The 19,372-nt window shown below is 37.9% G+C and overlaps 1 protein-coding gene across 4 annotated transcripts in view; it reads left to right on the plus strand.

Annotated features, from left to right (window-relative positions):
- The window catches only part of LOC113079364 (CUGBP Elav-like family member 5), a 39,416-nt gene extending 20,318 nt beyond the window's left edge, over window positions 1-19,098 (plus strand). Inside the window, exons 4-9 of one of the 4 annotated variants that reach the window (XM_026251612.1) lie at window positions 4,451-4,616; window positions 15,565-15,780; window positions 16,005-16,091; window positions 16,667-16,810; window positions 17,954-18,120; window positions 18,194-19,098. In XM_026251612.1, the coding sequence (XP_026107397.1) occupies window positions 4,451-4,616; window positions 15,565-15,780; window positions 16,005-16,091; window positions 16,667-16,810; window positions 17,954-18,081 (741 nt within the window). In that variant the 3' untranslated portion in view covers window positions 18,082-18,120; window positions 18,194-19,098. Of the gene's footprint in view, window positions 1-4,450; window positions 4,617-15,564; window positions 15,781-16,004; window positions 16,098-16,666; window positions 16,811-17,953; window positions 18,121-18,193 lie in introns of all 4 variants that reach the window. The other 3 variants (XM_026251611.1, XM_026251613.1, XM_026251614.1) reach the window with 3 other exon arrangements.
- Window positions 19,099-19,372: the final 274 nt, after the last annotated feature.

Here is a 19,372-nt window from a genome sequence, read left to right on the forward strand (position 1 = left end):
AGGGCCAGGGACCTTAATAACTGGGGTCCTCGCATTCAGCTCACTCCATTTCTCGTCTCTCTATAAATATCTCTACAGTCATCCTGCCATTCTCCCTGTGCTGCAGCAGGGCCAGACCGACTGTAAGGGGTCATGTGTGATGCAGGCAGAGGTGGGCAGAGACACAGAGCAGCTCTGGCTAGATAATTGCCCAGTGATAAAGAGGTGATTGCCTGCTGGCACCGAGGGAGACTAATGCCATAGGCAAGCCATAAAAAAAACCCCACATGCCTGACACTAAACGAATGCCGTCGCCCAGGCAACTTCTTCTTCCATGGCCGCTTCCTTTTTTTTTTTTCACATTTTGAAGGAAGAAAAGGTTATGACCTCGGTGATGAAGACTTTGCTGAAGGCAATTTGGTCCCTTTTGCCTTCGCTTGAATGCTTCCTGTCTATTCAAGATGCTGGGTAAAGTTTTGGTTTAGAAATGTTTAGGGCCAGTTCACCCAGCTTTTGGTTGTTGTAATTATTTGTTATTTTGTAATTATTTATAATTATTATTTCACTCTGACGTCATTCCAAACCTGTATGATGAGTTTTTTTGTATAAAACTAAACAAAAGAAGAGTAAATTAAACCAGAAATCTTGATCACCATTCGCATTGGTGTATGTGAAAGAGCAGCTTGGACATTCCGCTAAATTTCTCCTTTTATATTCTACACAAGCAGTTTGGGTTTGGAACCAAAAATGTGTGAGTAAATAACATTTGTGGTTTCATTTCTAAATTTTACTAAATAATTTTTACAGCTTGTAGTGACCATACCTGTCAGGTCTTAAAGAGAACACAAAATGGCCATAAACTTTACATAAAAGTGGGCCATACAACTCTTGCTTTTTATTCCAAGTCTTTGGAAGTTATGTTACTTTTATGACAGTAAATAATAATAAATTAAAAAATTCTATTCAAACGCTGAAAATCTTGGTCACCATTCACTTTCAAGGAATGGAAAAGAGCAGCTTGGACATTCCGCTAAACTTGTCCTTTTATATTCCAAGTAAGAAATGAAGTCATGTGTTTAAAAAGGCAAATAGGAGAGTACAAAAAATATCATTTTTGACTGAACTATGTCTTTGAATAAGAATAACAGAGATACACAAGAGTTTTTTTTTTTTTTTAATAGTCTCGTTTTCCGCCGACAGCTAAAGGAACTTGTTTTTCTATTCTTTTCCCCCTCCTTCTCTCCCCTCCACCTCCTCCAAGAACAAATTGATGTTGCTCACTTCTCCCCAACATAATTACATGCTTGGGCCTCCAATTTTCTGTTTTAATTCCTAAAGAGCAGAACTGAATGCCACATCGTTATCTGAGGCAATCTGGTGGCAGCCATGAAAGGCGACATTATCTGAGCCGTTCATGGAGGGAAATTACAATATGGAAGTCTTCAACTCACCGCACTGTGCTCTGCCCAAAGCCTGTCCCTCTGGCTTTTAAAGGGCATTAGCAAACTGTCACCCGGCGAGAGCCAGCCAGCTTAACTCTGACGCCCCATTCAGCACGAAGGAAGAGGCTGCGAGATGGGCACAAAAGCGTCTGATTACTGTGGCATGGCTATTACATGGCGGAGAGAAACTAGACTGTCTCGTCCCACCCTTGCCTGAGGGTTGACAAATGCATTAAACCAGTGGTCCGTGACCCATTTTTAAGTTTCTAAGTTTCTTAAGTTTTAACTCACCCAAGTAGCTATACGTGAAAAAAAAAAGTGACAAAATAGAGTTTTGTTAAAGGTTTTGTGAAACCGTACAAAGCAAAAAGTATTAATACATTAAGCAGTGTTGCAAAAAAACTCTCAATTAATTTTGAATTAAATGTTTCTCTTGACATATTCCCATTGTATTTACTCAGCATATTTGTGCTGAGATTTATATTCATTTAGCTTACTCATTGTTTCCCCCGAACTGTGGATTTTACCTGAAGGATAATAGCTGTTCCTCTGTGGTTTGTTGATGGAATTATGCAAATGAAAGGAGGAGTTTATAGATAGTAATGCAAGCGAGGCTTATAGATTTGTTTTGTGGGTGGACGGCATCTTTCAGGCTCAGTGACAAGGCCAATGAGAGAATATGATTGCCTTTCTACGATCCAGAGAAGAAAAGGCTGCGGAAAGCAAAGCATACATGAACAATATCATCCTCTGCATTCAAATGAAGAGTGGCAGCTGGATGATTATTGTATGAAGTAGCATATTACTTTTGGCCTTATTTCCTCTATGGGGACTGTATGCTGTGATGTTCAGGAATGCTGTGATGATTAGTCGCATTATTGTTTAACTGGATGGGAATAGTTTCATGTCGTCCATGACTTTTTAAAGCATTGTTCTTTAATTCCCAACAAATTACATTTACATTTATGCATTTAGCAGCCCCTTTTACCAGTATGTGTGTTCCCTGGGTATTGAACCCACAACCTTTTGCGCTGCTAACACAATGCTCTACAACTGAGCCACAGGAACATCAGGTCTGCTCGTATTCTTTTGTTATTGTTGTTTTATTTGCATATCCCTAAATATAGGGTGACCATATGCGCCGTTCATACGGGACACGTCCCAGCCAGGATTTTAATATTGCCTAAAATATCCTGGTTTTTGCTATTTGCACTGTGAAGGTTGATCGTTGTGTAACATTCATGAGAGCTATAAAGAGCAGAGGAGAGGGCTCCTTATGCTTTCGAATCGCTTTCATGTGTTTGTTCGTTCGTTTTACTTAAAGCATTGTGGCGCACTTCGGCATTTTTGGGATTTGTGCACACTTCAAGTCAATCAAACGAACAAACACGTGCGCATATTTGCATCGCTTTGATCATTCCCTCTAGATCTCACCTTCTCACACGCAGCCCCACGATTGGTCAATTCTGTACAATACCTGCGTGTTATTGGTCAAACTTATCTGGATGTTTTATGCATTATTAAAATCCTGGCTGGGACGTGTCCCGTATGAACGGGTAGCGCATATGGTCACGCTACCTAAATAGCTATTTTCATTCACAACAATACTCTGGCAAAAGTCTATAAGTGCACAGTGACGGTATTTGAAAAAAAAACACGTATGCTATTAGAAGAATAACCAGAATGGCAAAGGCTCAGCCAATGATCACCTCCAGGATGATCAAAGACAGTCTGGAGTTACCTGTAAGTACTGTGACAGTTAGAAGACGTCTGTGTGAAGCTAATCTATTTTCAAGAATCCCCCGCAAAGTCCCTCTGTTAAAAAAAAGGCATGTGCAGAAGAGGTTACAATTTGCCAAAGAACACATCAACTGAAATGGAGGAACATTTTGTGGACTGATGAGAGTAAAATTGTTCTTTTTGGGTCCAAGGGCCACAGGCAGTTTGTGAGACGACCCCCAAACTCTGAATTCAAGCCACAGTACACAGTGAAGACAGTGAAGCATGGAGGTGCAAGCATCATGATATGGGCATGTTTCTCCTACTATGGTGTTGGGCCTATTTATCGCATACCAGGGATCATGGATCAGTTTGCATATGTTAAAATACTTGAAGAGGTCATGTTGCCCTATGCTGAAGAGGACATGCCCTTGAAATGGTTGTTTCAACAAGACAATGACCCAAAACACACTAGTAAACGGGCAAAGTCTTGGTTCCAAACCAACAAAATTAATGTTATGGAGTGGCCAGCCCAATCTCCAGACCTTAATCCAATTGAGAACTTGTGGGGTGATATCAAAAATGCTGTTTCTGAAGCAAAACCAAGAAATGTGAATGAATTGTGGAATGTTGTTAAAGAATCATGGAGTGGAATAAACAGCTGAGAGGTGCCACAAGTTGGTTGACTCCATGCCACACAGATGTCAAGCAGTTTTAAAAACTGTGGTCATACAACTAAATATTAGTTTAGTGATTCACAGGATTGCTAAATCCCAGAAAAAAAAAAAAATGTTTGTACAAAATAGTTTTGAGTTTGTACAGTCAAAGGTAGACACTGCTATTTTTTTGAACACACCCCTTTCAACTAATTGCCCAATTGCACAGCCTTAAGAGCGTGCATATCATGAATGCTGGGTCTTGTTTGTTTTCTGACAATCTACTGAACCTACTGGTAACTTGTTTGCCACGTAGCAATAAAAAATATACTAAAAACCTTGATTATTCTGGTTAGTCACATTGTACTGCTATTATTTTGAACAATACTGTACGTCGATCCCTTCATTAGAATGAGCCAGACCGACAGCTATTGAAATGTTTCGAGGGGGCTTGTGACAGCCCTCTGACTGGGAAGATGGACGCTTTCACTAAACATAGGTTGACACATTTTTCTCTTTTTCCGCTCTACTTTTTCCTCTACTCTGCAAAGCACTGCCTATCCATCATACCCCCACTTGGGCTGTGTGCTTCTAGTAACTTTTCTCTCTCTTTCTCCCTGTCTGCTTTCTGCTTTCTCTATCTCTATCCGGCAGCTGATGCAGCAGCAGGCGGCCCTCATGGCTGCCAGTCACGGAGGCTACCTGGCGCCCAGCGTGGCCTTTCCAACTACCCAGATCCACCAGATGGGGGCGCTCAATATCAACAGCCTGCCACCCACCCCCATGACCCCGGTGTCGGGTGAGTTTCATCAGACACTGGGTGAGCAACAGAGCTTCATTTTCTCTCTTACGGGATGGGGGTCTGAGGTGAAGTGTTTCTGTCGCGTTATTCAGACCACCGTAGTCGGTCTCAAGCTTACATATGTTTTAAAAGTTAGATTTCTGTGGGACTAAAGCTATAAATCCTTAATCAAATACATTTAATTTTGCGCAGTCAAACTAACAGATATGGCTAACACAACTGTAGCTTTGCTTCACCTAGCATGTATTGTTGATAGCACAACAATTGCCCTGCATTCTGCTCTGAAAATAGGTGAAGCGTGATGTCTATTTAATGTATTAAGTGTTCAATGCACACTTGTCATGACGGATGGACTGTAGTTTGACTACATAAAAACCTACTTTAGCTTGATTGTAAGTGCGCGTGTAAATGTTCAAATGCACAAAAACTGTAGACAGTTAGATCATTTTCTTGAGGTTTTTTGTATAATTGTTTGCGATATAACAGAAAAAGTTATTTAATAGCATAAATATGAATAGTCTTCAAGATTTTCATCTGAACAATAGTTGATAGTACACTTAAAAAAAAAAAAACATATATATCTTCATTATAACTTCACATGTAAACATTCTTGCGGTACATTTGTGTAACTTACTCTGTTTTAAAAAGTCAGTGCCCATTTCTTTTGGTTGAATCAAACAAGTTTACAAAACAAAACACAGCTACGCATTTTTTTAATTTTTTTATTTATGTTACTGTATAACAATTTGCGTTAAAAGTGTGAATAGTATTTTTTTTTTCTGAACAATAGTTGATACCACAATAGAAAAAGATTATTGCTCATGTAGAGGTACTTGCAGTTTGATCAATTAGTTTTCTGCATGTTAAAACTCAGAACTAATTTCTTTTGAATTAACAAACATTTTGTGCGAACAATACTAGATACCAGAGTGAAACTCTGAAATTGGTAATGTAAATTAAATTTGTGATCTATTTGCATTATTTTATGTGAGTTAAAATGTCAGTTGCATTACGTTTTACTTGTGATTTGACAGAACGAATGCACAAAAACGACACGTAATTTCACCAATTAATTTTTTTTATACAACCTTCTGTTATAAGAAACAAAAATTAACAGAAGTGTAAATAGTCTTTTTTTAGGTTTTATTCTGATACCCCAATAAAACTTTTTTGTGCCTTTTTTTTTTTATTGTGATGTCAAATATTTCAATAATTGACAGGAAATCGCTACTAAACAAGGTAACCAAACCAAATTTGATCTCTTCCATAATTGAGCTGCAAAGTGAACCAGACTTTATACCTGTAGTCAAAAAATGACCTATGTTACCTATATGACTGTCGGATGGGCAGCTGTGGAATTGTGGGTTCACATGGGAAATTTGTTTAAATATACTATTACATTATAGAACAAGCACATTTCTTGCCTTGATTTTAAACAAATCAGCCTATATTATGTCACGTTTTAAGTTACAAAAACACCAATGCTGACATTTCCTAAATGGCACGCACCCCAGATTGTTTTATTCGTCCTCAGGAAGCTTTGATAACCAGGACACACGACTGCTCTGATTGTCATTCCCAACACCCCGTTATCATACAATCTAAACAAACAGGAGATCTTATTGGATAATAGCCACCATACAGCATTTGCTTATGCAGCAGTATTGCACTTTTCCAATCCCTGCCGAAAACATGCCACCATGTGAATTATGCTCAGCTTTAACAAAGCTCATTCCTCTTTTGTCAACGGCACTGCTGTACCAATTTACACTATACACCACGACACCGGACTATATCATTTGTCATTCCCGGTAAAGCGCATAGTTTTGGCAACATATGAGTAGCTTGCAGCAAACTGGCCGGCTGATTTTGAAGCACATTATTAGTTTTGTGGCTAATTGACTGACCGTGGAAAACGTTTGCGTTCTTATTCAAAGTTAAAACACGAGCTTTATTACCTGAGGGGCTGGAACAGCAAGACGCTCCCCCTGGCATCACATATAGATTTAATACGGTTCCATCTTTTACAAGCCGCCCTCCAGTCTCATAAAAGCCTCATCCAATTAAAGCTCCAGAGCTGTCAAGCCACACTTCACTTCTGCGACGCTGAGGCTATCCATGTGTGGCATTACATGCAAATGTACATACTTGCTACTCCAAATATTAAGTCAGACAGACAGGACGGTTTGTCAAATGTTTTGTTAAGACACATGCAATGCAAAACATGCATTTTTCCATCCCGGATCATCCATCACTCACTGTATGTTTGTTTTAGCAGCACCCATTGTATTAGCAGTCCTGAAATTCACAGAATTGCAACTGTTTGTATTACAGTAATGCTACTGCATAGTTGATTTTTTCATGATGTATACCAAAAAGTACTGTGATGGCACCATGGTACAGTTATGGCATCAGATGCTAATACTCTGGTACTTTGATATACATGTAATGGTATTTACATGTTACTCCTTTGTACTAGTCAAACGATTAATCGCGATTAATCCAAAATAAAGGTTTTTTTCTACATAATGTTAATCATTAGGAAATTAAGTAAAGATCATGTTCCATGAAGATATTTAGTACATTTCCTAATGTAAATATATCAAAACTTTATTTTTTTATATTTTGGATGCGATTAATCGCGATTAATTGTTTGACGGCACTACTACTATGATACTTCAAATGTCCAAAGCATAGTATTACCATGTGCCAAAAACATTGTAAAAATGTGGTATTACTATGGTTACTGTCACAAAATCTGTTAATACCATGGCAGATGTCCATGAAAACATGATAATATAATGGTAAACCTCACAAAATCATAGTAATGATGTCGCTATTGTCCAAAGTCTATAAAAACATTGGTAATGCCATGGTAAATGTTATAAAATCACAGTATTACCATGAGAAATGCTCATGAAACTATACTACCACCATAATAAATGTAATTTCCATAAAACTATAGATACACCATGGTAAATGTCACAACACATAGTATGACCATGTCAGAGAGCTATGAAATCATGGTGATATCATGCTAAATGTCACAAAAACATGGTATTATCATGGTAAATGTCCATGAAACCTAGCAAGTCTCACACTAACATAGCATTGTCACGGTTAATGTCAATAAACCATAGGCACCTGGTATTTTCATGGGACAAAATGGTACCATGGTACTAGCATGGTAATTTGACAATGTACCAAGGTTTTTAATGTAATGAGCAGGGAATAATATAATAGGATGCCAATGATACTAAAATAGCACTGGTAATGTAATACCATGTTTTGGGTTGTTTTGTTTTTGGGTGTGTATAGCTTGGTATTCTTGTAAATACCTTGCTGTAAATACCATGTTAAATGTCCATAATACCACAGCACATCGTCTTTTTTCACGTTTTTATTACTATTATTATTATTCTTGCAAAAAGAATTCATCTCTGTGTAAAACAATGGCTCTTGTATGTTTGGATTTTATCCTTTTTGACTGGGATCAATGTCATATTAACATGCATTGCAGCTGCTGGGGGGAATTGGCCTCTGTTACACTGACTTAATTGAAAGAGACTGGCGGAGCTGCGCGGATCTCCTGTGGACGCGAGATGTGCTGAAATATGCGAAGCATTGGACACGCTCCTGCGTGCGCGCATGAGCTCTGCTCTACTGATTGCCTTCCATTATTAAACCTATTGGAATCTGTTGCATTATTAATCCTGGGCGAGACAGAACGGCTGGCGTTAAAAAATATTCCAAGGACTACAATAAATAAGATATTCATATGTTTTTTTTTCATTCATTCATTTGCATCTCCCTGGCAGGCACAGCACCTCTGGTTTATTCAATACATCTGCCTGTGCACACACACACACACACACACACACACACACACACACACACAGACACACACACACACACACACACTCTCTCTCTTTCTCGCTCTTTCTCTTATTGGTTGTGATTTGTGTATAAAGCATTGTAGAAGAATGGACTATACTGGAATCTGGTTGGATATTAAGAGCTAATGTTGCCGGAGAAGTATTGAATTTTTGTTTTTGTTTTTTTGGATCAGGCTTTCAAAATGACTGAACAACTACTCTATTGTGATGCAAAGAAGCCTTCTAACTTCCCTTTGTCATGAAGTGGTTTTTAGGGAATTGTGCTGCAATCTGAAGACATCTGGCAAGACCACAATTGAATGGCAGAACAGCTGTCACATCATCTGAGGCAGCTTCCAGATCTCCATCTTTTAGTTAATACACAAGTGTGGAGTATTATTAGTGCCAAATATCCTCGGTGTTAGAAATAACATTAACGTGAAGTAATAAAGTATTAGCAGGACATCTCATTGGGCTCAAGAGGAGTTACAGATTTGTAAAATTGGATTACAAAGTAGACAACATCTGGAAAGTATTATTAAGATATGGATTACAATGAAAAATTTTAGCACAATGTGTAATTTAAAAATGTTCTCAGGCAAAAATATTTAATAAGACTGACACAACCTGACTGTATTTGTAATCTTACAAATGTAATCCTGATCTGAGATGTATTCATTCAAGGTGGATTCGATTTGATTGTGATCCAAAATTGATTTTAAGTTACAGTGTCAACAGGTCCAGTTAAGTATCACATCAAAAATATCAATATTAGTAATAATACTGCACTTTTTAGGTATATTATTTGTATTTTTATGATAAATTAATAATGTGGCATAAAGTCTTTAGTAAATGTTTAAATCCTTATGAAAAAGGTACTGTAACAGTATAGTTTATTTAATATTAAGCATATGGGATAAATAATAAAGTCATAAATAATACATAATTTTTAATTATTATAAAATATGCATTTGAATGTCATACTGATGACAGTTTTTGTACGTTTATAAAAATAACAATAATAATATTTAGTTATCTTAGATTTTCTATATTAACCGTTTAAGTATAATAATAACAATATTAAATATTTTTTATATACATTTACATAGTTCAATACAACAATACAATTAATTGTAATATTTTATTACTTAATAATAATAATTATTATTATTATTATTATTATTTAAATATAGAATCTTTTAAAACAATTTACATTAGCCAAAAATTCAATACAATGATAATACAATTTAGTTTAATATATTTTTTTATTATCATTTCAAAATTGAATATTTTAAATGAATTCAATAATATATATATATTAGATTCCATATATAAAAAACTTTGACAGGTAAAGTGATGATATGTGTAGATATATCATGATACTGAATGATTATATATTCATATACTTAGTATTTACAAGGTATTTCAGAGAATTGCATATAAATAAATAAATAAAGCCGTAGTGTCATGGCACTTTGTCCCTAAAAAAACAAAAAATAAATGGTATTTACAAATAGGAAGATTTGATGCCACATTATTGCAACAATAGGTGTGCCATTACATGTGCATCCGGAGTAACCTAAAAACCTGGATGTTGTCATCGAGAGGTAACATGGTGACATCCTGCAGTGCACGCAGAGTTTAGGAGTGCAACACAGGGGTTAAGAACGCTCACTGAAAACAATGGCGCGGCCGCTCTATTAACAGATGTAAAGCACTTAAGCGCGATGGTGCGTACACACTCAGCCAGATGGCGCCCTCTATTAGAGGATGTATCGCTACCATGATGCATGGTGATATTTTCCCCTATTTTGTTTCTTTTTTTTATAAGAGTAATGTTCAGCAGGTGCAAGCTCTCGAGCTACAAAGAGCTCCACATTGATGGCATGACAGTCTAATTGTCAGCGGTGGGATTAAATGGCTTGAAACGCTGGTCGCGTTATTCGTCTCTGCCCTGAAGTTCGTACCCTGACACGGGCTTGATGGGTTTCGCAAAGTCCCCATCCTACTCTTTTCCTGTTTAAATGGAGATGTGTCACAGGCAGATAAGAGGCTGCTCTTTGGTTAAGCATATGTCGGATGTTTCTGTTGTGTTTAAAGCCCCGGACGAAGTTAATGAGGTGTCAGGTGCAGTATTTGCGAGCCATCCAGGAGGCGCGGAACATGATTGGGACGGTTGAGTTCACCTTGTGTGCCGTCAGGGTCATAAAACCCATTGACTTTGTTCTCGGTCTCGCGGGGGCCGCGAAATAGAGATTGTGCTCGTACGAAAGCCTGAAAGCGTTTCAAGCGGAGCAGCTGCACAGGTTGTGTCCCATACCGGTGTCCTGCACTAGTTGTAAAAATCATTGTGTTTATGCATACTTTATTTTGTAAAGTACTCGTAATGCATGTTTAGAGGCTTAGAGCTTCACTGACGACTGTTGAAGATGTTAAAATGTTAAACGTTTGAACACTGAACAACATTTGGAGTCATTTATCCGTCGTGTACTGTTATAATCACTTCAAAATGGTTGAACACTAAGACCTGCTGTTGCATTTCTGCAGCATTGGGATTAAATAGTCTGATTTATATTTCTTTTGGTTTGTTGCCATTTTTCCATCTCCAAACTTAATGCAAAACAGTTCCCAATGGTGTCAGTAGGCAGAGACTGTGTGCTGTGGCATGCTGGGAGATTGAATATGTAAATTATATCATGCCAGACATGATGCTATGACCCATTTTAAATTGTGTTTTGCTGTAAAATCTATCAAATAAATATTTAATAGCTTTAAACAAATCTACAATGCTGCTTCAGTTGGTGATTAAAGTAATAGTTTGCCCAAAAAAGTAATTTTACGCAATAAATATGTATTAAACAAACAAACAAACAAAAAATCTGTAGAGCCCAAAATTAGATGTTTAACAGAATGTTCACAATGCTCTTTTACATCCAATGGAAGTAAATAGGGACTGGAGCTGTAAGCTCCAAAAAATGACCATAGAAGTGCCATGATTTTGTGTTTGATGGAAGAAAGTAAGTCATATGGGTCTGAAAAGGCCATGAAGGTGAGTGAAAAATGACTAAATTTGCATTGAGAGTGAATTGTGATCTAGTGTGTAATTGTCAGACGGACAATGTAGTAGAGCCAAATCTTGTTAAACTGCCATAAAAGTATTTATAACTGCATTTGTGGACTAGCATATAAAGAATCTCATTTGCTTTACATTATATACATAGTAAACCTCTTTATGAATTCAAGAGTAAATAAACATAAGCCAGACTCTGTATTAAAATATGGATGTAATGGGAGTTAGTTATTGTGATTCGTTTGGCTGCAGTGCTTACCGATACAGTTCCAGAGCTCCTTGTTGATTTCAGTCTATAATTTGCATAATAAATCCTTTTGGTGCATATGGTAAGCTGTTCCTCATTGTAGTCACCATCGGGTGCAAATCAGCATGATGCACCGAGGGCAGATTGCAGTAATGTAAATCCAATTACACTCCCCCCTTGAAATAACAGTATTTGCAGAATACTCAACATCTCGTAGTGCGCAACATACTAACAGGGTTGACAAATAAAAGATTTGTTTAATAACAGATGGATTCATTCTGGAATTTTGGAACTGAATGCTAAAATAGACTACAGCTGGAACAAATTGCTGTGATATGGACCACACCGAACCACAAAGGGAAAGATGATACAGTGCATACTTGGATCTACTCTAAGAAGCGCCTATTGATTCTTTTGATCTGGGAATTGCATGACAGGACCACTGCAAAATGTTTAAGCTCTAACATAGTAAACTGACATGTTACTTGATTTTCACAACACAGTTTTTAAGATTATGAACATTAGCTCTTAAACCTAGTCATTATGTACATTTTCATGTAGAAAGCAAACGTTGAGAGTTGTGTCAGTTATAAATAGGATTTTTTTTTAAAAGCTATTAATAAATTATTTTTTACTTTTGTGCATATTTTTATAGGCCATTGTGTCATTTAAGAAAAAAACTCTCAATTTATGCCTGACAGACTGATCATTAGCTTAGCAACATGATAACATCAAGCTCTACTGAAATGAATGACAAGATTTGCAAGATCTCAGCGTTTTTGTAGCTTACGCGAAGGTAAACTAATGGTGTCAATTTCAAAAACTTGCACTTTGAAACCAGTTTTCAAAGTTAGCATTTTCAGGCATGTAAATGAAGGGCCAAAATGCATAAAAAGTGTTCATTGTTTAGTTGAAAATGGTGTCATGTAAACACCTCTAAAATATATTGTAATATAGAGGTTAGGAGAAACATTCTATTTATAATTTAATTTGTAGATATTGGAAAAACATCCATTTAAAAAAAGAGAGTAAAAATACGTAAATCGGACTCAAATTTGCCTTGCTAGCTTAGCCAAATGCTAACATCAAACTTTAGAAATCAAGTGACAACTGTCTTGCCTAAAAAAACAAAACAAAAAAAACAACTGGTTCATAAAAACTAGGTAAAAGATATAGAGGTTTGGAGTAATCTTGGAAACATTAAATTTATAATTTTTAGAACTTAGTTAAATATTCATTTCATTCAGTACCAAAAGTAGCAGTAAAAGTAGCTTCATCTTATTCAGATTGTTATCATTAGCAACATGCTAATGAAATCTGTTATACAATTATACAGAATGCGAAACACAGGGCCGTGAAATGGAAAATGTCTAGAGGCGCGTTTTGTGTTTTTAATTTTGTTTTGTTTTTTATGAACAACTTCCAACTTGAGAGTCATGTTTTTAGAATGCTGCCTCATGCGCAAAACTCGCGACATCCATGTATCGCACATTTACTGTACATAGAGACCAATGGAAAAGCAGTATGTAGCTTATTCCAAGCTACACCGTGTACCCTGAGTCACATCATTTGTCTTGACTTACTAGCTTTTTTTAATGCCTACTGAAGTCTTATTCCTCAACTAGAACATGATCTGAGTTTCCGTGACTAGCTCAGTCTGTTCCCTAACCTTCCTGCAGGCTGGATCGTCCCGTCAGCATTCAGCTTTTCCAAACTGTCACATCACAATGATAGATTCTCAACATTATAACAGCATGCAGCTGCCGCTCGGCCCCGCACGTGTGGTCGGTTCGGCTGAGGCTGTCTGTCGGACATCTCCGAACGCACCCAGTCTCCTGGGCTCAGCCAAGAATGGGGCAGAGGCGTCAACTAATACATCAATGTAACGTGTGGGAAGCAAACAATCGAGAAAAAGCTTAGGAACAGGAAATAGCACAAACGAGAGTAAAGAGCTCTCCTCGGCCCACTGGAATTCCCCCAGGTTACAGCAGTGGGAGGTTTGAGTGCAGCTTTGGGAACCTGTATGTTCGATATGAGCCTGGTTCACACTCTGTCATGCTGTAAGTCAAGCTAGCTGGGTAGATGATACCGCAGACTGTTTGAATCCATCGGCTCTGTCATATTTCTTTAAAGACTTTTCAGTCTTCTGCCACATTGTAATCGAGGCATGCTGGGGCTTTCCATGACGACCGTCCTCTATGTCCAGCATTGTCCACGGGAACAGATATGGTATCCTATGGGAACTGTTTTCTAGTTTGTACCGATGCACAGCCACAGCTCTGAAACACTCAAGGCTTGGGATCAAAGACTAACTTAGACCATGTCTACACATACATGGGTATTTTTATGAGTCTGAGTCTTTCTTTCTTTCGTTTAAATTAAAAAAAAAAAAATCTCTGTCCACATGAAAATGCAAACGCATGGTATGAAGCATTGTCAAGAGCACGCCAAACCAACAGGTGGCGATATAATCTCAACAGTCAAGCCATGTTGGCCAGTCAGAAGCCTGAAAAAGTTTCCAGTAGGTGGAGATAACAGCGCAGGCTTCGACGTCGCAAAGCTAAATCTCTGGTTTCGCTGTCTAGGCTATAACACTGCAACCAGAATTTTGGAAAAGTTTCACCCTGCCATGAGTTTTCAAAGTTTCAGTGACCTGGTGCTGCGCTTGCGTGTGGATGAATGGCCAAACTGTGTAGAAAAAGCTGCTGTTTTAAAAATTAACGCATTCTTGTGGACAGGGCCTTATTGTAGCAAGGGCCTATTAAACGATTCATTTGCTATTCTCGTTCGCAATTTTTGTGTGTTTTGTTGTAACCAATGTTTTTTCTTTGTCATACTGACGGTATAGAATGACTGACCGATCAGCAGTTCGCCTACATTTATCTATATGCCACGCAAATATAAATAGGTTAAAACAGCTTTATATAATATAATGACTTTTTAAAGAGTTATATTAATCATAAAACTGTATAAATATTGTATATGTAGTATATAAATAGTGCTATATAATAGTGCTGTATCTTAACTATAATATATAAATAATTAAAATTTAATAATGAACGTATTGGAATGTATTAATAAATAATGAAACTAAACCTATAAATAATAAAATATAGTACATCAATTAGATTAACAAGAGTAGTAAGATTCATTGAAAATGAAACTAAAATAAAGATTTATAAGGTATAAGTAAATAATAATGAAATAATAAAGATGTGTATATATATATATATATATATATATATATATATATATATATATATATATATATATATATATATATATATATCTGCTTGTTAGTTTTTAGGCTAATGCTATTATACCATTACATGCTGACAAAATGTATTTTTAACATATATACACGTATGTGTAAACACACACACACACACACGCACACGCACACACACACACACACACACATATATATATATATATATATATGTGTGTGTGTGTTTACACATACGTGTATATATGTTAAAAATACATTTTGTCAGCATGTAATGATATAATAGCATTAGCCTAAAAACTAACAAGCAGATAGATAGATAGATATGTTTCTATGTATTTTTTTAATTATATTAATGTGGGATCAGTTTTTGACAATTTTCTGATGTGATCAACATCATTCCCTTTTAGCTAGTTATCAACAGCTTTCTCTTTATATGTATACATGTAATTTTTCTATGCTTTAATGTGGAATTACAGACTTGCACACCTTATTTGGAGACTGTACTAATGTACAATGTTCTGTCTGTTTTTGTTTTCCTGGCTCAGCAGGCCTCAGCTCACCGCCTGCCAACATCACCACATCTGGCGTCCCCAGCATCGTCACTCCTATCGTCAACGGCTTTACCAGCATCCCTCACCAGCCCAACGGACACCCTGCGGTTGAGGCCATGTACACCAACGGACTGCCCCCTTACTCCACCCAAAGCCCCACAGCTGCGGACACCCTACAACAGGCTTTCACCGGGGTGCAACAATATACAGGTTCACTACCTCAATAAGCTTTCTCTCTCTCTCTCTCTCTCTCTCTCTCTCTATATATATATAACCACATGAAACTATTCTATTTCTGTGCTGCTTACTTAAAATGGATGGTTGTTTTTGACCAACCATGCGTCAGTTTGTCTTTTTTCCGAGTAGCCTTGTTCAATGCTGTATCACATAAATCCAGGCTGTGTGCTCACACAAATTTCTCTTTGCATGTACAGCCATCTACCCAGCAACCACACTGACCCCTATTGGCCAAAGCTTGCCTCAGCCTCCACAAGTCATTCAACAACAGCAGCAGAGAGAAGGTGAGGGTGAGAGATTTTTCATTCGTTTTGGCATGCGGATCAATACTACATGCATGATGACGAGTGAACAGTTCATTATACTGAAATAATTGCAAATCGCATCTTCCATTAAAGGAGTATATCACGCAAAAAATTGAAAACTTGCTGCAATTTACTTGCTCTCAGGTCAGCCAAGATGTAGATGAGTTTGTTTCATAATGGGAACAGATTTTGAGAAATACAGCATTCCATCAGTTTCTCACCAACGGAACCTCTGAAGTGAATGGGTGCCGTCAGAATGAGAATCCAAACAGCTGTAACATGCGTTATCCACACAACTCCAGATTTTAATTTGGATTAACTTTTGGATTATTGTGATGTTTTTATCAGCTGACGGTATTCTGACGGCACCCATTCACTGCAGAGAGTCCGTGATACATTTTATTGGCCTGTTTCAGCATAATGATAAAAACATTTCTTGCATGGTATTCTGAAACAAAAGGCCTGAAATTAACAATCTAAATACAAGTTCTTGTATTAAAAGCTTTCTTATTTTGAATGGAGACTGCACAGTGAGTAACATCTGTGTGTTGCAGGACCAGAGGGCTGCAATCTCTTTATCTACCACCTACCACAGGAATTTGGTGACAACGAACTCATGCAGATGTTCCTCCCATTTGGTACGGTCATCTCCTCCAAGGTCTTCATGGACAGAGCCACCAACCAGAGCAAATGTTTTGGTGAGACAAATCAATCAAAGCTTTAGTAATAGATACCAATGCTTGTAAAACGGCTGATTCCAGCATCACTGTTAAACTTAAAATAGCAGTAAAAAGTCACAAAATTGAACACAACATATTTGATTACAGCTATTTAAAACAAGTATTGCGTTAGTGAGTTAGCAATGTTTCCGCATTCAGCCCATCCCTAAACAACCAATAATCGGTCTCTGTCCGTTTCACAGTGTAAACTCCATTCTGTGTTTGGTGTCAAGCCACAGACCGGAGCGCTGCCTTTTAAAAAACCCCTGAGCCAGAAAAAAAAAAAAAGTCCTAAGTGAAGCAAAAAGGCCCATTATGGATCAACATCTGTTCCCGCTCCAGGGGGAGACATTTCCCGAGCCACAATTAATAGCAGCTCCTGTCTCCTGGGGGAGGTTAATAAGATATAAATTTGTGAAGTAGGACCTGTTTGCGGTATTGACTTATACACTATGCATTTACTGCATAATGTCGGGTCTGGGTAACAGGCGCTCGGTAGAGTAATTAATCTGCGGTGGGGGCTGTGGCCCGAGATGGACCGATGGGACTTGGCTGAGAGCACTGATATACATAGATTCCCTATTAAGAAGCCTTGTGGCTTCATCCCCCACTTCACCTCCATGTGGACCTTCTCGTCTTGTGTATACAAGCCTCGAAATGGGGGCAGTTCCAGGCGCTGCTCCCAGGTGGCTGATGGCTGAAGAAATCGCCCGTTGTTTTTTACGGTTCACTGCTGGTTCCTGATGACACTCGCAACGCCAGCGAAAGTGCATCCTCAACTCATTTCGCCTTTTTCGCTCACTGGCTTGTAAAAACCTATGGGTTTGAACGGGACGCTGGGGATGTCACGGACGAATGTAGTTTGCATGCTGTGGGTGGCCCCGTTTTGGAGTCCTGTGGGGCGATCTGTCCCTGTTCTATACCACCAGTGGCTTATATATGCTCGAAAGTAGCCCACACAGATGCATATATGGTGATTTTTCAGAGTTGGAAGTGGAAATAAGTTCATTAAAGAGCCATTTTTGACTTGGTGGAAACTTTAATGCTTTAATATGATGCCGTGTAATCAATTTTAGCACCCGAGCCACTTGGGTTCACTTCTGTTCGCGTGATCTCTTGCAGGCTTCGTGAGCTTCGACAACCCAGCAAGTGCTCAGGCTGCCATCCAGGCCATGAACGGCTTTCAGATCGGCATGAAGAGGTTGAAAGTGCAGTTAAAACGGCCGAAGGATGCGAGCCGCCCGTATTGACAGGGCTCCACCCACACAGGGCTCTCAGCAACAGCACAGGTAGGACACCAGACACCGCTTTTTTAACAGGAGCATGTTCGCGATATTATTTAGAATTTCATTTTCTTCACAGGATTTGAAGAGCGGCATCGCAGAAGGAATTGAACTTTTTTTCTTTCAAAACTAACAAGAACAACACGAGTGGATTTTTTTGAAGACATATCAGCATTTATTTTAGGAAGATGGCCGGGATAGAGGAGGCGGGATTGCAGGCGAACCGGCACCCGTGGACAAACCACAGTCAGCACAGCGCACGGAAGACAAGTGGAAGATCTCTCTAAAGACAAGAGAACTCAACATGTCCCGTCTCTCGCTGAGCTTCGCACCGTCAAGTCAAGCAACGAACAAAAAGAAAAAAATAAACGAGCGAGAACAACTTTGATTTCTATATACATATTATACACACATATGCTATTTAAAGGAAGAGGCGCTTATGGCTTTTATTACACTGGACAAATGAGGGTTAAACTTGAAGACCAAGATAAAATGCAGTGGAAAAAAAGAAGCTCTTCTTGTCCCGCTAGTGGACTTTCTTTCTCTTTTCCTCTTACCTTTTCTTCTGTCACCATCTTTCCGCAAACGCAGGACATTCTGTGGTCACAGAGGTTTCCATGCCCTCAGTGAAACTGATCAATCTTTCACCCCAAAGGGACCAAAGGACCAAACATTTTTATTCCTCAACAGAAATATATGGTATTAATAACAATACTAATACTGCAAACTACTACTAACGACATAAGTTTAAAGAAAGAAAGAAAAAAAAAAAGCATAAATATTCGCTTCAGGTCGGAAGAGGAAAGGGATTTTTGATTTCTTTTCCTTTTACATTTCTAGCTACTGGGTTTCAGAATATTTAAACAAAATAGAAAAACGAAGACAAAAAAAATAATAAGTATTTTAAAAGCTATACTATTTTAGTGGAGTAGAATAGGTGGATTGGAGATTGTTAGGAGCATGTTCAGCCATGAAGAAAAAAAATAAAACATTAAAAAAAAAACAAAGGGGGAAACTGTTCATCATCCATTCATGTCAGAAATAGGCCCATATTCCAGAGAACAAATGCCGAGTATAACTATATATGCATGTTGCTGGTTTAGAAAAACCTTGGGTAGATATTCAGTACACACAAACAAACATATTTATCCGATGAAAGCTTTACTTATTAAGCAGAATAAGTACTTGTGGCTTCAACGCAAACTATCCGCAATATAACAGCTGTACCATTGCACAGGTAAATAATACAAAAGAAAAA

This window comes from Carassius auratus, unplaced genomic scaffold (genome assembly GCF_003368295.1).
Source record: "Carassius auratus strain Wakin unplaced genomic scaffold, ASM336829v1 scaf_tig00027810, whole genome shotgun sequence".
Taxonomy (NCBI): Eukaryota; Metazoa; Chordata; class Actinopteri; order Cypriniformes; family Cyprinidae; genus Carassius; species Carassius auratus.